At 53.1% G+C, this 18,181-nt stretch overlaps 3 protein-coding genes across 3 annotated transcripts; 2 read left to right on the top strand and 1 right to left on the bottom strand.

Moving 5' to 3' along the window:
* Positions 1-4,520: 4,520 nt before the first annotated feature.
* BDZ83DRAFT_746360 (PX domain-containing protein) lies at positions 4,521-5,376 on the bottom strand (the record flags this gene model as incomplete). The annotated part of the gene is made up of 3 exons (XM_060513258.1): positions 4,521-4,584; positions 4,647-4,825; positions 4,912-5,376. The coding sequence occupies 3 exons, from the start codon at positions 5,374-5,376 to the stop codon at positions 4,521-4,523; spliced, it is 708 nt and encodes a 235-aa protein (XP_060372030.1).
* Positions 5,377-10,278: 4,902 nt separating this feature from the next.
* BDZ83DRAFT_11519 (uncharacterized protein) lies at positions 10,279-11,621 on the top strand. The gene is made up of 3 exons (XM_060501120.1): positions 10,279-10,817; positions 10,903-10,991; positions 11,062-11,621. Exons 1-3 carry the CDS (start codon positions 10,712-10,714, stop codon positions 11,461-11,463), a joined length of 597 nt encoding a protein of 198 aa, XP_060372029.1. The 5' UTR covers positions 10,279-10,711; the 3' UTR covers positions 11,464-11,621.
* Positions 11,622-13,731: 2,110 nt separating this feature from the next.
* BDZ83DRAFT_597361 (CDP-alcohol phosphatidyltransferase) lies at positions 13,732-16,172 on the top strand. Its single transcript, XM_060506901.1, has 4 exons — positions 13,732-14,159; positions 14,330-14,439; positions 14,554-14,679; positions 14,754-16,172. The coding sequence occupies exons 1-4, from the start codon at positions 14,138-14,140 to the stop codon at positions 15,795-15,797; spliced, it is 1,302 nt and encodes a 433-aa protein (XP_060372028.1). The 5' UTR covers positions 13,732-14,137; the 3' UTR covers positions 15,798-16,172.
* The last annotated feature ends 2,009 nt before the right edge of the window (positions 16,173-18,181 follow it).

Genomic DNA, 18,181 nt, shown 5'->3' with positions numbered 1-18,181 from the left:
AACGGCAACATTGCTTGGAATACATTGCGGCTGAAGAAATTTCGTCTCGTACGTGAAGAGGCGCTATATATATATACGTTCGGCTCAGTGGTGAGATGTGGATGAAAGGATACTCACTCATCAAAAGACCATGTCATAATACTGAGGCAAATGCTGAGAGAAACGGTACTTCGTCAATCATGGAGTACTCATTAGACATTGTCATCTACCTCTCGTTCCAAACGCTCCGATTTCCAAAGCAAGGCCGTGCAAGGGGGGTATAAAGAACTCTTGAAGCAAAAAAGACCACAACCCAACCCAACCCCGAATCCAATCAGCCCATCATGTCTAGGGATCGAAAGCCCATCATCATCTATTACCCGCCACGCCAAATCCAGAGACAAGTCGAAGCGACCTACGCCCTTGCAGATGAAGTGGTGGGATGAGCAACAGCAGCAGAAGAAGTTGCAGCTGTGTCCTCCCTCGTCCTCTCCTCCGCCAAAGTCTCCATCACAGGCTCCTCCCTCCCCTCCTCCTCACTCTCACCACTCCTTTGGCCCGCCGGCACCTGCGGCGCCAGATTCAGCTTCCGCAGCAACTTAACCGCAGCCTTGTTCTCCTCCCTCTCCTCGGCCTCCTTCTCGAGCACTTTCCGCTCCTTGGCCGCGCTCTCGCTCTTATCCTTGGCCTCTTCCTCGCGCTTCCGGAACTCTTCCGGCTCCATAATCTTCTCCTTCTTGTGCGTCATCTTCTCTATCGCCTTCTTGCCCTTTTGCCGCGATTTGACGTAGACCTCGAGCCCGACGAGCACGGCGTAGGATTTCGATATCGACACGTGCGACGTGTCGACGCTGGCCTCCTTGAGGTTCTTGACAAAGGCGCGGAAGTTGGACGCCGGAGGGCGGTAGTGCCCGCTGAGCGGCGACAGGCTCGACAGCCGCCCGTCCTTGATCTTGATGAGGCCCGCCGAGGAGATGCGGCTGCCCTGCAGGAAGCTCGAGTGCTGGAACGCGCCCGACGACTTGATGCCCACGTACAGGCGGAAGCTGGTGTCCGCGACAAAGATCCACGTGTTCTTCTTGACCGACTTGCGCAGCATCTTGTTGAAGATTGTCGCTGCTGAGATGTGCGATACCTTCTTCATGCCCGTTGCGCCGTCGACCTCGGGCGTGGCGTACTTTGCCGCCCGATCTGCTTCCAGTGCTGATTCTACCGAGGATTCGGAGCGGCTGTCGTCGGCGGCTTCGGCTCCGGGTGATGTTTGCGGGGTGTTGTTCTGCGACCACGCAGGCGTCGGGTCGTCTGCGGGCACGATGCCGTGGATGCTGTCCTTGAATGCCTCGGTCGTGTCAATGCGCGCGCCGTTCTTGGCCCAGCATAGTCGTCCCTCGTCGTCGACTTGCACCAGGTAGAATTGCCGCTCCTCACGGGACAGATAGCGCACCTGTTCCCTCTCGAGACGATCGCGGGGACACGCCTCCATTTCGACATTCTTGCCGCCGCCGTAATCGAGCCAGTAGAAAAAGTTCTCCGTCGTGTCGGACTTTTTCCATTCCTCGTGGTACACACGCAAGTTACTCCCGTAGCGATGCTTGAGGTCAACCATCTCCAGAAAATACTGCAACCCCATCATCTTAGAATCCTTCTTCCGCCTCGCCACGGCCTCCTCGCGCTTCTTCTTTTTCTCGGCCCTCTTCTCGGGCGTGTCCTCTGATTCAGACGAGGATGCAGACGAGTCTGAGTCCGACTCGACGTCGTCGTGCCCAGCGCGGCGCGCAATCGTCGCCGCCTTCCTCCAGTTCTCACGGGCTGTCGACGGACGACTCATGCCGCCCTCCTCATCTCTCGAAAGCACGCTGTGTCTGTCGCCGGTGGGAGACAAAGCAGCAGCGCCGACGGAGCTCTTTGCGCGCGGCCGGTTCAGCTCGCGGAACTGCAGCTCGTCAATGGCCGAGACCCATCTCGTCGATGCGTTCAGCCCCATGCCCTGCATCTCTCTCCGCACGCGATAACCCCGGTAGTTGCGCTGGATCAGCGCCGCGGCCCTGTTGATCGCCTCGCTGTCACTCTGTTCACCCTCTTTGGCTGATGCTGGTGGGGGATCTTGCGACATTATTTGCGCTTCGTCGGGAATGTCCCTAGCAGCGTCACCTTGTCCGTCCTGCGAGCCCCGGATGTTATGAAAATGGTCGTGGAGGTGCTGGGTCTGGCGCTTCGACTTATTCCTCTTTAGCTCCTCCTCGCGCGTGCGCTGTACCTCTGCAATCTTTTCAAATTGATCTTGGGACGGCGGGACCAAACTGTCCATGTACTCCTGGCGAGAACTGTAGTTTGTGCTCGTCTGCGACTGCGCCAATGAGCATGTGTCGTCACTAGGAGGGGCCGTTGCAGAATCAGCCGTGTGAGTGGTGGCGTTGGCGGTGGTGGTTGTATCTGTGGTGGTAGTCGCAGTAGCAGCAGGGGAAAAGATGGAGTGAAATTCGTCTTGGTCGTCGACAGGTCTTGGCACGGGGGGACTGGCCGGCGGGGTAATAACGGCGGCGGCACCGTTGATAGGAGCATCCTTTTGGTGAAGAAGAGGGGTCTTTTGGGGCGGTGGTGGTGCAGACGCAGACGTAGGCGCAGACGAAGCAGAAGCGTCGCTCGGAGACACGGCACCGCCGCCAGAAGCAGGTTGCTGGGCTGGAACCGGTATAGAGTCGAGCTCGTGGGCGGGTTTCGTCATGGCGGTTGGTGGAATGGCGGGGTCCGCCCGGTCGTGACGAAAGAGTAGGGATAGGGATCTGATCCGAGAGCCGGTTGGCGCAGGCATCAGGCCTATTCCTATGTGTCGGTTTATGTATGTTTGTGTGTGTGTGCAAGTGTGTGTGTGGATTAGGTGAGTTGCGTTCGGTGGTCTGTTTCGTTTCGAACTATGACTTTCTTGCTGCTGGTCGGGTTTGGAGCTTGTGTTGGTTCCAAGGTGGGTGTTTCTTCGGATGCAGCAACAGCGACGTCACTTTACTTGATATCTGTTTGAGGCAGTCACCCGCAAAGTTAATGGTGGAATGGAGTCAGCAGCTTGAGCGTGTAATAAAGCGCAGAAGCCATAAGATGGAACGGAGATGGGGTTGAAGTAAGCATATACTGATTACTATCCGTACAGCTGTAAGGACATGGATGTCAAGGTACTTGAGTAAGGTAAAACAGAACGGGAAATTGTGCGGTCTAAAATTGGAAGAGAAGGAGAAGGAGGGAGAGCAAAAGGCAGTGTAAAGAATGCGCCCAGGAGGAGTGACCGATCGAGAATATATTGCATTCGTGGGGCGCTCTCAGATCCTCGCCGGTGGCATGGGATTAAATCTCGGCGACGCCTTAATGACAAGACAATGAACAGAGTCTACTGGAAGGAGAGGGCAAAAAAAAACACACTACTCAAAACACAAACACTTGCCCGCCTTGCATCATGAGGTACCACGGGGGACACCCTTGCCGGTGGGGTGGAAGAGTAAGGCTTAGGGGCGACGGCAGTGCCAAGTTGCCAACTGTTTCTGGACAGCATAAAAGCAGAAAACTCAGTGATCAAGTTTGCTCAGCCGACTACCGCTGGCGTGTATACCACACCGCGGGCTGTGACGCACGATGGACTGTTCTGCTCGGAATCGCGGATGGGGGCCGTCGGCACGCGGCCGTCTGTCTATGCGCGTATCACCGGTGCCCTTCGCAGTCCGCAGAACCTCCCGAATAGGTGGTGACCTCCAGCGGCGTAACACCAACTCACATCATGAGGGACCTGGAACGAGCGGATATCGTAACGACCATCCGCAAATAGCAAATCTATTCAAAGTCCCCTGTGTTATAGACGACCAGAGGCTAGGCTTAACTTACCTCTACCGCTGTCTTTACGAAGAGAAACGGGGCTGAGTTAGGCTTTCTTGTGTCTTGATCTTGGTCAATTTGCAATGAAAGATCTTTGGACCCCAAAAGACCCTTGACCATTCTCACGTTTTCAACTGCCAGTCAGCAGTGACGCTCCCCAGCCCTGTACATCCTGCTGAACATTACGCGTCAATCTGTGGGGGAGCCCCCTCAAAAGCCCAACCAGCGTGGCCCGACTCACGCCGGCAGGAACAGCACATCGCCACGGACCATGTCCGGCGGCGCATCTTTACGTCCTGCCCTTTTCTGGCATCTCCACTGTACCCCACGCGGCCGCGGCCGCCGAGACTTTTCCGGCAACGGCCTTGGCGGCCACCGTTTTGATGAATCCATCATCACCACGGTCACGCATCTCTCGCTATGAGTAGGTAGATGGATGACCGCCGTCCCGGATGTAAGTTTCATCGTGCGAAACATTATCATTATTGATTTTTCTTTTTTGCATGGTTCGACCGAGTTGAAACCTCTATGTACGTGCAGATGGCCATCATTTCTTTTGCCCGTTTGACGCCCATGTGAGAAAGGCGCTCAACAGACCTAGCCGTGTCGAGCTCTGCCGATATATCCCCAAAAAGATGTACAAGAAGATGAAGTAAGTTGATTTTGGTATTCAGACACTATCATTACGAGAAGAGAAACTCCTTGAGTACTGGCGACCCAGAAAACTCGGGATTCAACATTATACAACTGTAAAACGTTATTAGCGACCATCCGAAAGGCATCTACCACATATGGATTTGCCGACGCACTTGAGAAAATATTGTAGCCCTGCCCTCCTCTTATCGAGGAAACGGGGCCGGAATTTGGATATCACACTCTTGGGTGGTAGAGGTGGTACTGCTGCTTCGAAATTGGGGAACGTCTTGACCAACTTTTCGCGAAGGTCGTCGAATTCGGAGTATCGCTTTCGGATGTTCATATAGCTTCCCTGCATACGTCTCGTAAGTAACTACGCCCGTAACCTCGGATTGCACTCTTTGGGCCTTTGTTCTTCGGGCCAAGGACATCACTGACTTGCAATGTCTCGACTCGTATGTTCCAAACAACAAACGCCCCAATGTTGGTTGCGCTGCCGTTCACCACGACGTAGTCGGTGATCTCGACACTCTTTGCCCAGCAGGCTCGATTTCGGCCGTTGATATCGCTCGCTTCATTATCGTGCATTGTGATCGCGCCGGCGGGTAGTATTGATTCGACCGACATATTGGAAACCGAGCGCTGATGGTGGCCGAGCCAATACGGAGGCGACGTCACTGACGACGGACTTGTTACGGACGACTCGGTTGGCGACTCTGTCTCTTCCTCTTCATCCTCCTCGTCTCCAAACAATCCGCCCCGTGTGTCGTTGTTGTTCTGGCGCGAAAGTAACCCTCGAATGGCTCCGTCCGTGGCGACCTTGTGCGAAGGTCTAATATGGCCGTTTGTGCCGCCGTTGAGACCGCCATTCGGTCGGAACTGGGATTCTATCGCCGAGTCCATGAATCCATGTGTGAGGGTGGTACCTCATGGACAGCCGTAATGTTGTGTTGAAGATGCGACGTGCTCGAGGGCAGCGAAAGTAGAAGGCGATTGTGACGTATTGGCCGTATGACGATATCAAGAGTCTCAGGTAGCTTGACGAAAGACCTGTCTTGGGGCGCTTGCTGGACGCCGTTCTCTTAGGGTGGTGCCGCGTGGCTGTGCAGATCGACCAAGAGTGGAATGGCGGCCACTTTGGCTCCTAGGCGGGCAGAAGATGGAATGTTGACTGTATGGTTTGTTGCCGATGATGCTACCTTGGGGCGGCGATTAGTCGGCCCGTGAGATGTAACGGGTCTACGAGTGACATCTGAGGGGTGAGTTTGGCAAAGAAGAGCACAATGAGGAACGAATAATGCGACAGTCAGCGCAGCTTCGTCGCTGGAAGAAATCGAACGATCCCAGGACAGTTGAGAGTACTCTTTAGACGAGACAAAGTAATTGTTCACCAAATAATTATCTACAGCTTCCTGGGTGAGATCCATGCGGATAAAGCATGACTATAAGAAAAGCTCCTACCACCAACCTCACCCTACCTTAGTATCCGTACCTTCCTGCGGCTCGTTCTTCCCCTCATATCTGTTGGTTCGTGCAAGAAAGGAAAAACCCTTCTGAGACAGCGACTTCTGCTTAGCTAATGAACAACGGTAGCTTCCTTCCCTGAAAAGTTCCCTGGGAAATCGGGGATGGAGGAAGGTCCGGATGGAACGAAAACCGAATGAGAATAAAGTGCCACTACCATCAGATGAGAATTGACCACTTTATTCGTACTTACGAGTATCCGCAATCTTTCTTCGCCAACCTTGGATACGAGACGATTGCAAAACTGTTATCCTATACGCGGGAAACTGCTGCACCTCGCAATACCGTTTTGCAATTTTTTGAAAGCCAATCCATCCTACACGTTCTTGAAGCCCGTTCCGCACACATCTACGACTGACTCTCGGACTTTGACAACATTCACCTCAGGGTCTTAGCAAGGTGATGTTGACGTTTTATTAGCTACCTCAACCACACCAGAAGGAAGACCGGTTGCGGCGCTTAGGATGAGATCTCCATGTACACAGCATAGCATGGGGCGGCCACGGTCCCGTCTGGTGCGACAATAATAGGCCCCTCCCGCGCTATCGACACGTACGAATACATTACGGTTACACACAATACACTCCCGAATTCCAACACATCGGTGCTGATACGAAGTAGAAACCAAGCCGCGGTGGAGTTGGAGGGTTGACACCCACGACACCTTCTCGCTAGCGCATCTCGTTGAGCAGGGGGTTACGTCTTCGGCTTCCATTTCGATTCTACCTCGTCTACCCCAGTACGTCCCTGTTTGCGGCTGGCAGGCTTCTCGGTACTTGTAAAGTGCATTGCAACGACAACGCAGCCAGATCCAATACCTCTGGTTTCAAAAGCTCAACCCAACGTACAAGTAATGTCCGCAAAGGCTCGCAGTCGCCAACGCCCTGCCAAGTTGGCAGTTTCAGTTGTGGCGGCCAGTTGTTCATTCTTGACATCGACCACGGGCAGCGCAATGGCACTTTGAAGGGCATTTTTGCCGTCAACGGTGCGGTGTCAGCGCTCTGCTACGACCTGTCTACAAATAATAGAGAGACGCATCTATGCGGAGACGTTGGGGCGCTTGGGATCGTCGCCCCGGAGGAAGGGGTCTCGGAGGCAACAGACAAGATCCGGGCGGAGCCAACCACCTCAATATCCAAGTTGAACCTCTGGAGTCAGTGACTCAGTGTCAGCCCTTCCGATCTCACTGTGTCGTGGACAAAGATGAGCTTTCAAACAGTCGACGTCCCCCAAGTTGCTCTAGACTGCACAACCACACATGCTAGCTGCATCGGCTGTCCTGCACAACGGCCTTGGTTGGGGACAAGACTGCAGAATACGAGTGGCGATCAGCCAGTGGGACGCCGGGAACAGCGACAGCTGTGCTTCGTACGGATACTCCGTACGGAGTAGTGTACACATCATGGAACTCAGCAAGTGGTGTCGAGACCCTCACGAAAGAAAAAATGCCGGCGGTTGGGAGACACCCACGGACTCACCCAGACGCTTCCCGTCAGGCCGATAGGTACCCATTTCCACTCCTGAGTCTTGTCTCGCTACGCAGAAAGTGCATGTTGCAGATGGTGGTCTCGTAAAGTTGTGCTAACAAGGAGCCAAGGGGAGGATAAGAGGGGCTGGCCCTGTTTGGCGGCGAAGTTTACTGCACAATAAGGTGGTCTTGGCCCCATAACTTTCACGCCGCATTTTATGGAGAGCATCGAGACAGTTCCAGTGTTTTGCAACCTCGTAATCAACAAGGGGTCTGGTCATCCGACCTGCAAAGTCGCACTCGAGTGGGAATTCGACTGGTTTGTTCTCGAATACGGAGCGATACGGTCTAGAGTCTCGATACTCGATGACTCCATGTGTCCGTATCTACGAATGGGCGCCACAGCTTCGAAGGAATAGCTGACAGGCAAAATAGACACGGATTTATCGTCGTCGTCAGTGTGTCTAGCATATCGTGGAGATACGAACGAGCACAGGAATGTCTAGCTGACGCCGCTGACTGGATAGAATGCCTACCTGAGCATGGGCAGCTTGCACAAGACCCCCAGAGGTCGGGGCTGGAATTGAGCCAGGCAAGCCTCAGAGGATTGCCGTGGGATCTAAGTACCTTGTTATCGAAGAAAGTAAATTCTTTGTGAGTCGCAAGTACAAGAACACAGTTTTAATAAAACAGTGTAGTGCCCACCCAGCACTTGAATTGATATGCTTTTTCAAGCTCGCCATAAGAGAAAGATAACTGTAGTGCTAACTGCTTCCCATCGGGGTTCGCAACTGGTTGCCGTGGGATCAGCGAAGATATGGCGAATGGCGAAGGACGGACAGGCCGGGCCTTCCAATCTCAAACGGGTCCGGGGCTGCAAATTAACGAGCCAAAATTCGAGAGAAACCGTCACCGCAACCTCGGCAAGGCTGCAAAGGCTCGTCTCTTAACACCTTGACTATTCCCTGCCATGCCTGGTCACTTTCCAGTACTGTTCTCTGCGGATACAACACGGATACAGAGGATACAGAGCATCGGATGGAATAATCAGACCGCTCGTTTCTTGCGGCAAAGATGGGAGAAGGGCCCTGGAGTTTGGAGTTTGGATGGGTTTTCAGTGGGCTCGCGCGGTGCAAAGTTGCAGTTTGTGGAGAGGAGATTCATCTCCGGGCAACAATGGACACCCGATCTCGTTAGCGGCACAGGTAAAGAGACGCTAACAATCATTTTAGTGCCATCGGTGCTGCAGACAAAGTGCAGACTGCAGTGTTGCAGCGGCGGCGACGCAAAAAGCCAATTGCCCCGGGCCATGGAATGAATCCATGGATCCCTGCAGAGAGCGGCATGCTCCCACTGAACCCTTCCTCTGCTAAGCCTCAATATCCACCGAATAGAAACACCAGACCAAGACAGACCACGGGAGAGAGCCGCCATCAGAGTCACCCTCGAAGCAGCATCCACACACCAACCCAATCTTGCCACGGCCTGTCGAACCTGCTGTGAACAATATCGACGGTCTACGGAGTGCAGATAGAGGGCTCTTGACTTGCCTGATTCTGTGGAAAAGGCACCCTGGGGCTCCAGAGACACAACCACAGACAACCATGCCTCCCTACCATTCAAGCGGGTCAATGGCAAGGGCGGCAAGAGACAGACATGCCAGACAGGTTGCGGGCCACAGCTCAGGCTGGGTTCCCCTCACGTTATCAATATTCGCCCATCAGCAACCCATGATTTTGGGTCAGACAAAAGTGGTGACTCTTCGTTCTGGAGATGGTGGACTGTGGAGAGGCGTGCTGCCCTCGACATTGAACGCCTCGTACCATGGTGTACGGATGCATCGCAGGGAAAGGGACATTGAGAAGTGAGAAAAAACACAAAAGCCAATGATCCTCCATCCGATCCCCAAGGGCAGAGGAAGAGTTCATCCTGTGATTGGGCACCAGGGGGGGTGATGGGATGCCGATGAACAGACCCCAAACGAACCCTAGCCAATTCTTAGCTCCTTTTCTCGACCCTGGGACCTTTTCTCGAGAAACGGTATCTGTACCGCAGTACGTACGGAGTACGGAGTACGGAGCACCACACCATCTCGACAGCACAACCACCAGCAGGAAATGCGCCGGGTGGCTGGCGTGGAGAACGTGCTAAACCCAATTCTGCCTGTTTTTCTCCTCGGTCCTCTTCGACAGTCAATCGGCTCCTCTCTATAGACTCCCATGCAAATGCCTGCCTGTGGATTATCGCAAGAGAGGCCCCATGGTGTTGTACCTGGGACCCCGGGCCTCCTTTATTCTGTGCCGTACGGGATACCACGGATACTTCAGTGTGGATTTGCGAATAGAAGCTTCCCGACAAGGCCCTGGTCCGAACGAGCATACTACCACCTCGAATATGTGCTAGTCAACCTTAGTGCCCGCTTGGCAAAAGTCGTGCGTCCGGCTCGTCTGCTCCTTCTCGCCTTCCTCCCCACGACTTTGTGCTCCGGGGCTTTTTTGAATATGAACCGTCAACTTCTCTGACGACTTTCATTCCGCTTCTCTTCTCCTCTCCTCTCTCCCTTTTCCACCTTTCACCTCCTTCCTGAATCCCTCCGCGTGTGTCTGTATCGTCTTGTCTCGGTCTGTCGTTACACAGTTGAATAACGTGTCTGCACATATATTTCATCCGAACCTCTTCATCCCCCCCGAACTCTTTACATCTCAGTCGCTCCAGCATCGCCAGTTGCCTACATTATACACACGGCACAAAACAACCCGATTTTCCAGCCTCACTATCGCTGCTAGTACCCTCTCGGTCAACCCAGTCCCCTTTCGTCAGCAACGAAAGGGCTCCATTTTATTATTAGTGCGTAAGTCAAAACCGCCCATTCCTCAACGCCTCGTTCATAGCTCTCGCCCCTTCGCCCGTCCGCCCGCCCCAATCACCCTCAATTGGGCCAAAAAGCCATGTGTTGTTGGCTCGAATAGGCGTTGGACGAGTCACCCCTCTAGGCCTTGGCCTGGCTTGGGGATACTTTAGGAATGCAGCAAAAAGACTGCATATGGACGAAAAGGAGATGTCTATAAACATACACAAGACGGATTGCTGACCAGGAAACGCACTGCAGTCGATATTAATATTTGAATTTTGTCAAATCTTCTTGTAACCTTTTCTCCAACCACAAGAAAGCAACTTGCCCGTACATATACCGAAAGGGATCTTTTTCGACACCGGTTCAGCATATATACATCCCCATAAATCACAATGCCTTCGTTCAAGAGCACCGTCTTCGCCGTCGCTGCGGCCTTTGTCGCCACGGCCCAGGCCGATTACTACGTCGAGCCCTCATCCGTTCCTCTGGCCACAAGAAGTACGATTTACGCTCCCCGTGTTCCTCCAGGAATACTTACCCGGTGGTTGGTGATTTGGCCAGTATGCTAACAGAAAATCTGCAGAGGCCTGGTGCGCCGACGAGAAGAACACATGCCCCATCATCTGCCAGCAGGTCGAGCCCCGTACGACCCTGGTGAACGACTGCGACCCTGTAAGTAGCCAACGCCATCAACAGCAAAACGTCGAGGAGCCAAGCTAACCAGATCTTTCCCCCCACACAGGAAACCCTCACCTACGGCTGCATCTGCGGCGACAAGAACCAGCCCAACATGACCGAGTACTCCCTCACCCTGCCCTACCACGTCTGCCAGGAGTTCGGCAACCAGTGCGTCAAGGCCTGCGGCCTCGGCGCCAACCAGTGCGCGTCAAATTGCCGCCAGAACAACCCCTGCGGCGCCCAGAATCCCACCCGCCAGAACTCGACCTCCACCGCCGGCACGGCCACCGCCTCCGCGACGGCCTCTGAGACGAGCGGCGCCATCTACACCGGCCTCGGCGACTCTGGCTCCTCCTCTTCCGGCTCGTCGTCCGGCAGCGGCGCCGCGGCCCTGGAAATGGGACGCAGCGCTGGCTTGGCTGTCCTCGTCGGTAGCTTGATTGGCGGTGCTGCTCTCCTGCTTTAGAGTGAGCACGCTTGCCCAAACAATTACGGGGGATCAAAGAAAATAAAGAAGAGAAAAGAGATGGAAGTAGGAAGAATGGTGGAGGAAGAAGCGTCGTTTATTGCCGTGTGTTCTGTCACGTCCGCTCTTTTGAATACCCTCTTGCACAAAGTTTTTTTATCACATGCTCGGCGTTTATGGGCGAGGTGTTTTGAATCATGGGCCTCTGGATCAACCGAACAAATAATGTCTTTTTAATACTTTCGGACAGAACACACACAGGCAATGGAGCGGGGACGATCTGGGTCGGGCAGTTCTGTCTTTAGCGTTTATGCGTCATCTTTCGCGGGGAGCAGAGCAGTAGCAGAAGAAAGATTGTAAGAAAGAAAAAAGAATGGAATCAGAAGCGAAGAAGCAGTTGAGCTTCATGAACAAGAAAGCAGGTCCCCTCGTTCGTCTTGATATCTTGACTGTCATCCCATCATCCCAACTCGCTAGTGTTGTCTGGCGTCTCTGGTGTACCGGCGAACCGCCGATGAATTCATCAGGTCTTCTCTGATGGCTAAGCACGAGACCATCCGTCCCGTTCATCCCGTCTGAGGATCGTTCCCGTGATGTGGATTGTCCCAGATTGCAAGTAACATCAGATTAGTCTGCATAGACTACCATCGCTAGCAAGAGGCTCGGGATGGAGAACTGCGATGTGCGAGAGTCGTGGTAGAGGCAGCATCGGAATTTGCTGGTGTAACTGCATCGCGGGCACCAATCAGAGCCAGACAAACTCGAACACACATGTTCCGGACACCAGTAAGCGGGATGAATGACAAGCCAGACAAGTCAGATAGGTAATCAGTAAGGCGCCGTCCAGCCGGCCTGTGCCACATGCAAGCCTGATGCCGCCATACATACCGGAGCGGGGGTCACGGGGACCAGCATGCGGTAAGGTCAGCGCGAGCCAGGCCGGCCCCGATCTCGACGGCCTCAATCTGGGACTGAGCTACAGTGTGCCTGAGGCTGGTCGAGGGGAAGACGAGCAGGGTTACTCGCATGTCATCGTGCAGGAGTGTCGACCAGCCTTTTGCACAAGTAGCAAACCAACCGCCCAGTGAGATTCTTTGGGGGCCGACAACCAGACGATCTGACACCAAGCTCAGTGAACATCGGCCGGTGCAAGTTCATGTCGTGGCGGGGAAGGTTATGTGGAGGCAGGCGGGCGGGCTCGGTGTGTTAGTGAGCAGGGCCCGGTGCTACCTCGCCGATGTGCACCGTTACTCTTTCTGGGGCAGCTCCAGAATCCAGAGTCCAGACGGAACGGAGGTTGGCTCTCACATGCTAATTATCGGTCAATGCGCACATGATGTAGAGACTAAGGTAGGCAGAGTGGGTAGCATCGAGTACTTGGGTTCCAAAGTCCAGTGAGGGAACAGTGAAGTTTGCATCAGTTCGATGTTTGGAGGCGGATTTAGGGCCGTCGGAGGAGCCCCCGGATGGTGAAATCAATAATATCGATCCAATGGTGTGCAAGGAAGGCGCGGTAAAAAGGCGGTAAACGCGAGAAGAATCCCTGCGTGAGCCGGCGTTGATTGGATGTTTCTGTCTCGGGGCCTTGAGGAGCGAAGAAACGGGTGAGGAGCTTGGGGCGTTTTGGAGCTGGTGTGTTTTAATAGGGTCCTTTTTTGAAATTTTTGTTGAACGCCGAGATGGGCGGGGCCGTATGAGCGTAAGTTGGTCACAGTGGTGCGCTCGTCGCAGTCCGTCAGAGCTCCGATTTGTGCGTGTCGAAATCAGATGGGCCCATGTGATTTGCTGCAGGGGAAATATGGCGAGAGGACGTGAATGTCTCGCAATTGGGTGTGCTGTGGTATCTGGTAATAATGTGGGCGTGGATTTGATGATATAAGTGTCAAAGTGATGTAGTTGGCATTGATAAGCAGTGATGGATGATGACGGTAGAGGTGAAGTTGAATGCGTCTGGGGTACGAGAATGGAAGGAGAAGACTGAGGTGGGAAATCACGAGCTTCCTTTCCCGGTGGACTTGGGGTACGTATCCGCCGACGTGCTTCTTCCTGCTGCGGCGGTGGGCTGGAGCCGCTGGACTGACGCACGTCGACGGCCGCGTACCTACGGCAAACTGAGCCTCCCTCCTTCCGCCCCTCGCCCCGGCCGCCCCAGGCCTCTGGACAAAGTTGAGGTGCATCTGATTTGTTCCCGAAAGAGAAGCTTGTGCCTGCGGTGCGTGCCATTTGCTGCTGGTCGCAACCGCAAATCCACTTCATCTGCCTGACCCCGGCCACTTTTTCACCCCTAATAAAAAAGAATTAGAAAAAAAGAGAGACAGACAGACACCTGGACGGGAGCCAACGGCACGGCCTGCCTTATGATGCGAACTCAATAAGGTACTTCCTTACTTACCTACACACCTTCGATTCCAAGTCCAAAGTCTTCCCTCGCTGCTGCACTTGCCCTGCACGTCAACTTGCGGTAGAAGCCGAGCAATCCTCTTGTGCCTCCTCCATTTACCTTTGGCCCTCTGCTTAATACCTCCTCCATCCCCTCCTTTCCCCACGGCCGTTGTTACATCCCACTCTCCTGCCTCTGGCACTCCTCCTCAACCTTCCCCCTCCATCTCCTTCCCCCCGCCGCACCCTGAGATTCTACATCGATTTTGTGTCTCTGACGCAATTCTTCACAGCCATGGGCGCCGCAACTTCAGACAGTAAGCACGAACCCTCTTCCCCCAAAGACTGACCTCGCCATGTGCCAGGGCACCTGGATGGCCTCGGCTTCACCTTCAAAGTGCACGCATACAATTGATGGCGAGGGAGCTTGTCTAGGAGCTATGGTGGAACCTCAAACGTGGACGACAGCTAACAATTCATCCTACAGGAACGGCTGCCGCCGAATGCATCTCAGACGATGCCCTCATCCACCTCAAGTCCTACAAATACTCTGCCGTCGACAAGTCGCCCATCTCCAACTACATCCTCCGACCCTACGTGCGTAGCCCCTCCGACCATCTTTCCCCCTCCTACCCGCCGCTGCCCCGCGCCGTCCGAGCGGCCTCGACTTCAGCATTTCTCCAACATATTGCTAACCAAGCCTCATCGTAGTGGAATGCTGCCGTTGAGCTTCTGCCGCTATGGCTGGCACCGAACATGGTCACTCTGCTGGGCTTCTTCATGATCCTCGGAAACATTGGCCTCCTGGTCATTTTCATGCCTGACTTGGTTGGACCAGTAAGTCAAGCTCGAGTTCCCCTCCAAAGCCAGATCGCAGGTCTGGATAGTCCAACTAATTCACGTGTCGACAGGGCCCTTCATGGCTATACTACAGCTTCGCTTTCGGTCTCTTCATGTACCAGACGATGGACAACCTCGACGGCAAGCAAGCGCGACGCACCGGAACCTCGAGCGGACTTGGCGAGCTCTTCGACCACGGCATTGATTCCCTGAACTGCACCCTGGCCAGTCTTCTCGAGACTGCTGCCATGGGCCTTGGCACTTCCAAGTCTGGAGTCTTCACGGCTCTCGTGCCGTGCCTGCCCATGTTCTTCTCTACTTGGGAGACATATCACACCCACACTTTATACCTGGGCAGGATCAACGGTCCAACCGAAGGTATCCTGATCGCCTGCAGCGTCATGGTTGTCTCTGGAATCTACGGCCCTGGCATCTGGACCGAGCCCATCATCAACATCCTTGGCGACAAGGCCGAACAGCACCTCTATGGCTTCCACTACCTGCTGGGAGACTACTCGATTCGGGACATCTGGATTGCCATGATCGTCTTCTCGCTCTTCGCAACCCACATCCCCTTCTGCGTTCTCCACGTCATTCAAGCCCGTCGCTCGCGCGGTGAGCCCGTAGCCCCCGTTTTTCTCGAGTGGACGCCCATGACGGTGTATACCCTCGCTATTGGCGCCTGGGTCTACTCGCCTTACTCGGCCATTCGTAGCGACAACCACCTGGTGCTGTTCTGTGTCACCATGGCCTTCGTTTTTGGTCGCTTGACGACGAAGATGATTCTCGCTCACCTCACTAAGCAGCCTTTCCCTTACTGGACCGTCATGCTTGTGCCCCTTGTTGGTGGTGCCGCGCTCGCCAACCTTCCGCGTCTGGGCTTTCCGGGCATCAGTGCTCAGACTGAGCTGTACTATTTGTACGGCTACTTCGTCTTCTCGGCCGTCGTCTACTTCCGCTGGGCATACCTGGTCATCACGAGTATTTGCAACTTCCTTGGCATCAACGCTCTGACCATTCCCAAGGAGAAGCAGCTCGCGAACAAGCAAGCTATTGCTGCCGCCAAGGCGCCGCCTCTGACCAACGGTCTGATGAACGGCATGAAGAAGGATTAAGCCAGGGTTCTTTCAGCAGCTCAACTTTGCGGGTCGTTTGGCTGGTCAAAGATTTTCACCACGACAATGAGCAAGGATGCCAGGGACGAGAGACGAGGGTCAGAGTCGATGTTGAGATGGAGTGAAATGATGGATTTCGAGTAAATGAATTACAGCAAGCCTGAATGCGGCTTTGATGGAAAGGCGCGCTTTTTTGCATGGATGTCGGCGTTGCTGGAGGCTGATCCACTTTCAACATGGCATGCACTTATTACTGGCGCTTTTTGGGTGAGCAAAGCCATGGAAATCGGCATGGCTCGATTGAGTTATAGGCACTTTTCTAGTACAAGGACTTAAGTAGTCCGTTGCATAATATCAATTTCAACTTCAACTTCATCATTATGTATTGGTTTTCTCTTCGACCGGTCATGTCTAAGAGTGGTTCTGAACAGTCGAAACCTTGCTGTGATGTGGAATTCTGAGATGTACGTCTAAGACGACTCATAGCCATATCTTATGGTCAGGTAGATGCCATGGGCAGATTGTCCCTACTATGACCTCTATAGAAAGTATAGCCTCGTGATTAAAGTCAACAAGGACAAATTAGTTCAGAAAGCTAGGTTCAAGAAACAAAGAGCACTCTATTGGCCACAGTCCTGCCCGCTAGGGTACATTGAATGTAATTACATGGGGCTCTGAAAGATTTGTTCTTTGTCACAAGGACTTGCCTCGTTGGTTCGATCGGTTGTGCGGACGTGCAGGGCGAAGCACAAACCATGTCATTGTGAGACATTTGGGAAATTGACTTGAGAGACATGCTTTCGATAAGTGCAGTCTTTCACCAAGTGTAAATTAACAACGGCTCCTATAGCGTTCACGCTTTCGTAGTAGTACCGTATTAAACTGCGAATACGTTCACCACGGCCTACAACGAACGATGAGGCCCGTTAATAGGAGTCTTATGTCAATTCTTCTTTCTTATTATCGCTTTAGAGGTATCATGGAACTGCTAGAGCGAGTGAGTCGGCAATAGATGGCCACTACCTTCACTACAGCCTATCGACCACTTTCTATCGTTGCAGTCTGGCACGCTTCCGCTTCATTGATGCGGACATCTTTCCGGCACTTAGGATGTCTTTAATAGTGTAGGGCATGAGGGAGGTGAGTGTCTTCATGACTACATGTTTAAAAGGACGGTTCGTAGGCACTATCTTGATACATCAGACCGTTGATAAACGCGATACTTGATTCCGATGCGGCACTGCGGCGGCCTCAATGGAGCCAAGGTCGAACTAGGTGTTATCTCATGCTTGCTAAGTAGTAAACTTTGGGATATTCATATCGCTGATCGTCACGCTCTTCACGTCGCATCGTATTAGACTGCGAATACGTCCGTAATACAAAGTCGTGAGCGTGAATAGTAGACTTGTGTGTAGCTAGTATTGGCGTATTGAAATGTCCTAGGACTCTATAGCAGTGGCATAGCCAAGGGTGTTCATTTAACATCTCGGCTTGGACACGGTTGGCACGGATAAGGGGCTGAGATCCTCGACGGCCTGTGACGTCTTGCCGAAGGAAATTGTGAAGCTGAAGTGCGTTTTGTCATCTTCAGTGACGTTACTAACATTAGTACAAGGAAGCTAGGATGGTTCCAGCCCTCAATAACGTTTTGTTGTTCTGAACAAGCATTCAGAATAGCTGGCGGAATTTTACTCGTTCTGGAACAGTTCTTTGCCTTGAGGAAGGGTCCTTGAAAACGGCCACCTTGTTAGATATGAGACTTGGGTGTTGGTGACGACCTTTCTTCACCATGACCACCTTCTTATTCTTCTATTTATAGCTGACTCACCTTATTCTAAAAATCCGAAATATGTAGTGTGTTGTAGTGTTCCATTTTGAAGTTTATCGGATGAAATTGTTCTCTACATGATCGATTTAAGTGTTTTAAAGAAGTCATGGTCTCACATAGAGGTTCAAGGGAGTGCTTTTTAACCACTTTTGCGGAGCTAAGCTCCGTTTCTTAGTGTTGCTCGTCGAGTTGTGGTTTGCGAACTGGCTCGGCTTGATTACCCCTGCAACCTCAAGGCAGCATTGGAAGTCTAGATCGACTACTGGGTACCTAGTTACCTTAGCTGAATCACTCAACGGTACGCACCGTCCTCGTTCCATACTACTCTACAGCTCCTTCATGACTCTCCTCAATGATTTGACTCAACATTGGATTGAAGCAGGAGATGCTAAGTGTCAGATACCGTTAATTGCAAGTAGTTGTGTACCTAGGCAGGCTGGTCACTATGGTCACAGTCTCACATAAAGCTCCGTCTGTAGTCTGTTCAGTCTTTCAATGCGAACACTGGCTTGCAAGTAAAGGGACAAATTCCAACGCCCACTCGGAGATCTAAATC

Source organism: Colletotrichum acutatum, assembly GCF_030867785.1.
Source record: "Colletotrichum acutatum strain CBS 112980 chromosome Unknown BDZ83scaffold_1, whole genome shotgun sequence".
Taxonomy (NCBI): Eukaryota; Fungi; Ascomycota; class Sordariomycetes; order Glomerellales; family Glomerellaceae; genus Colletotrichum; species Colletotrichum acutatum.
This window is presented reverse-complemented; position numbering and strand designations above follow the sequence as displayed.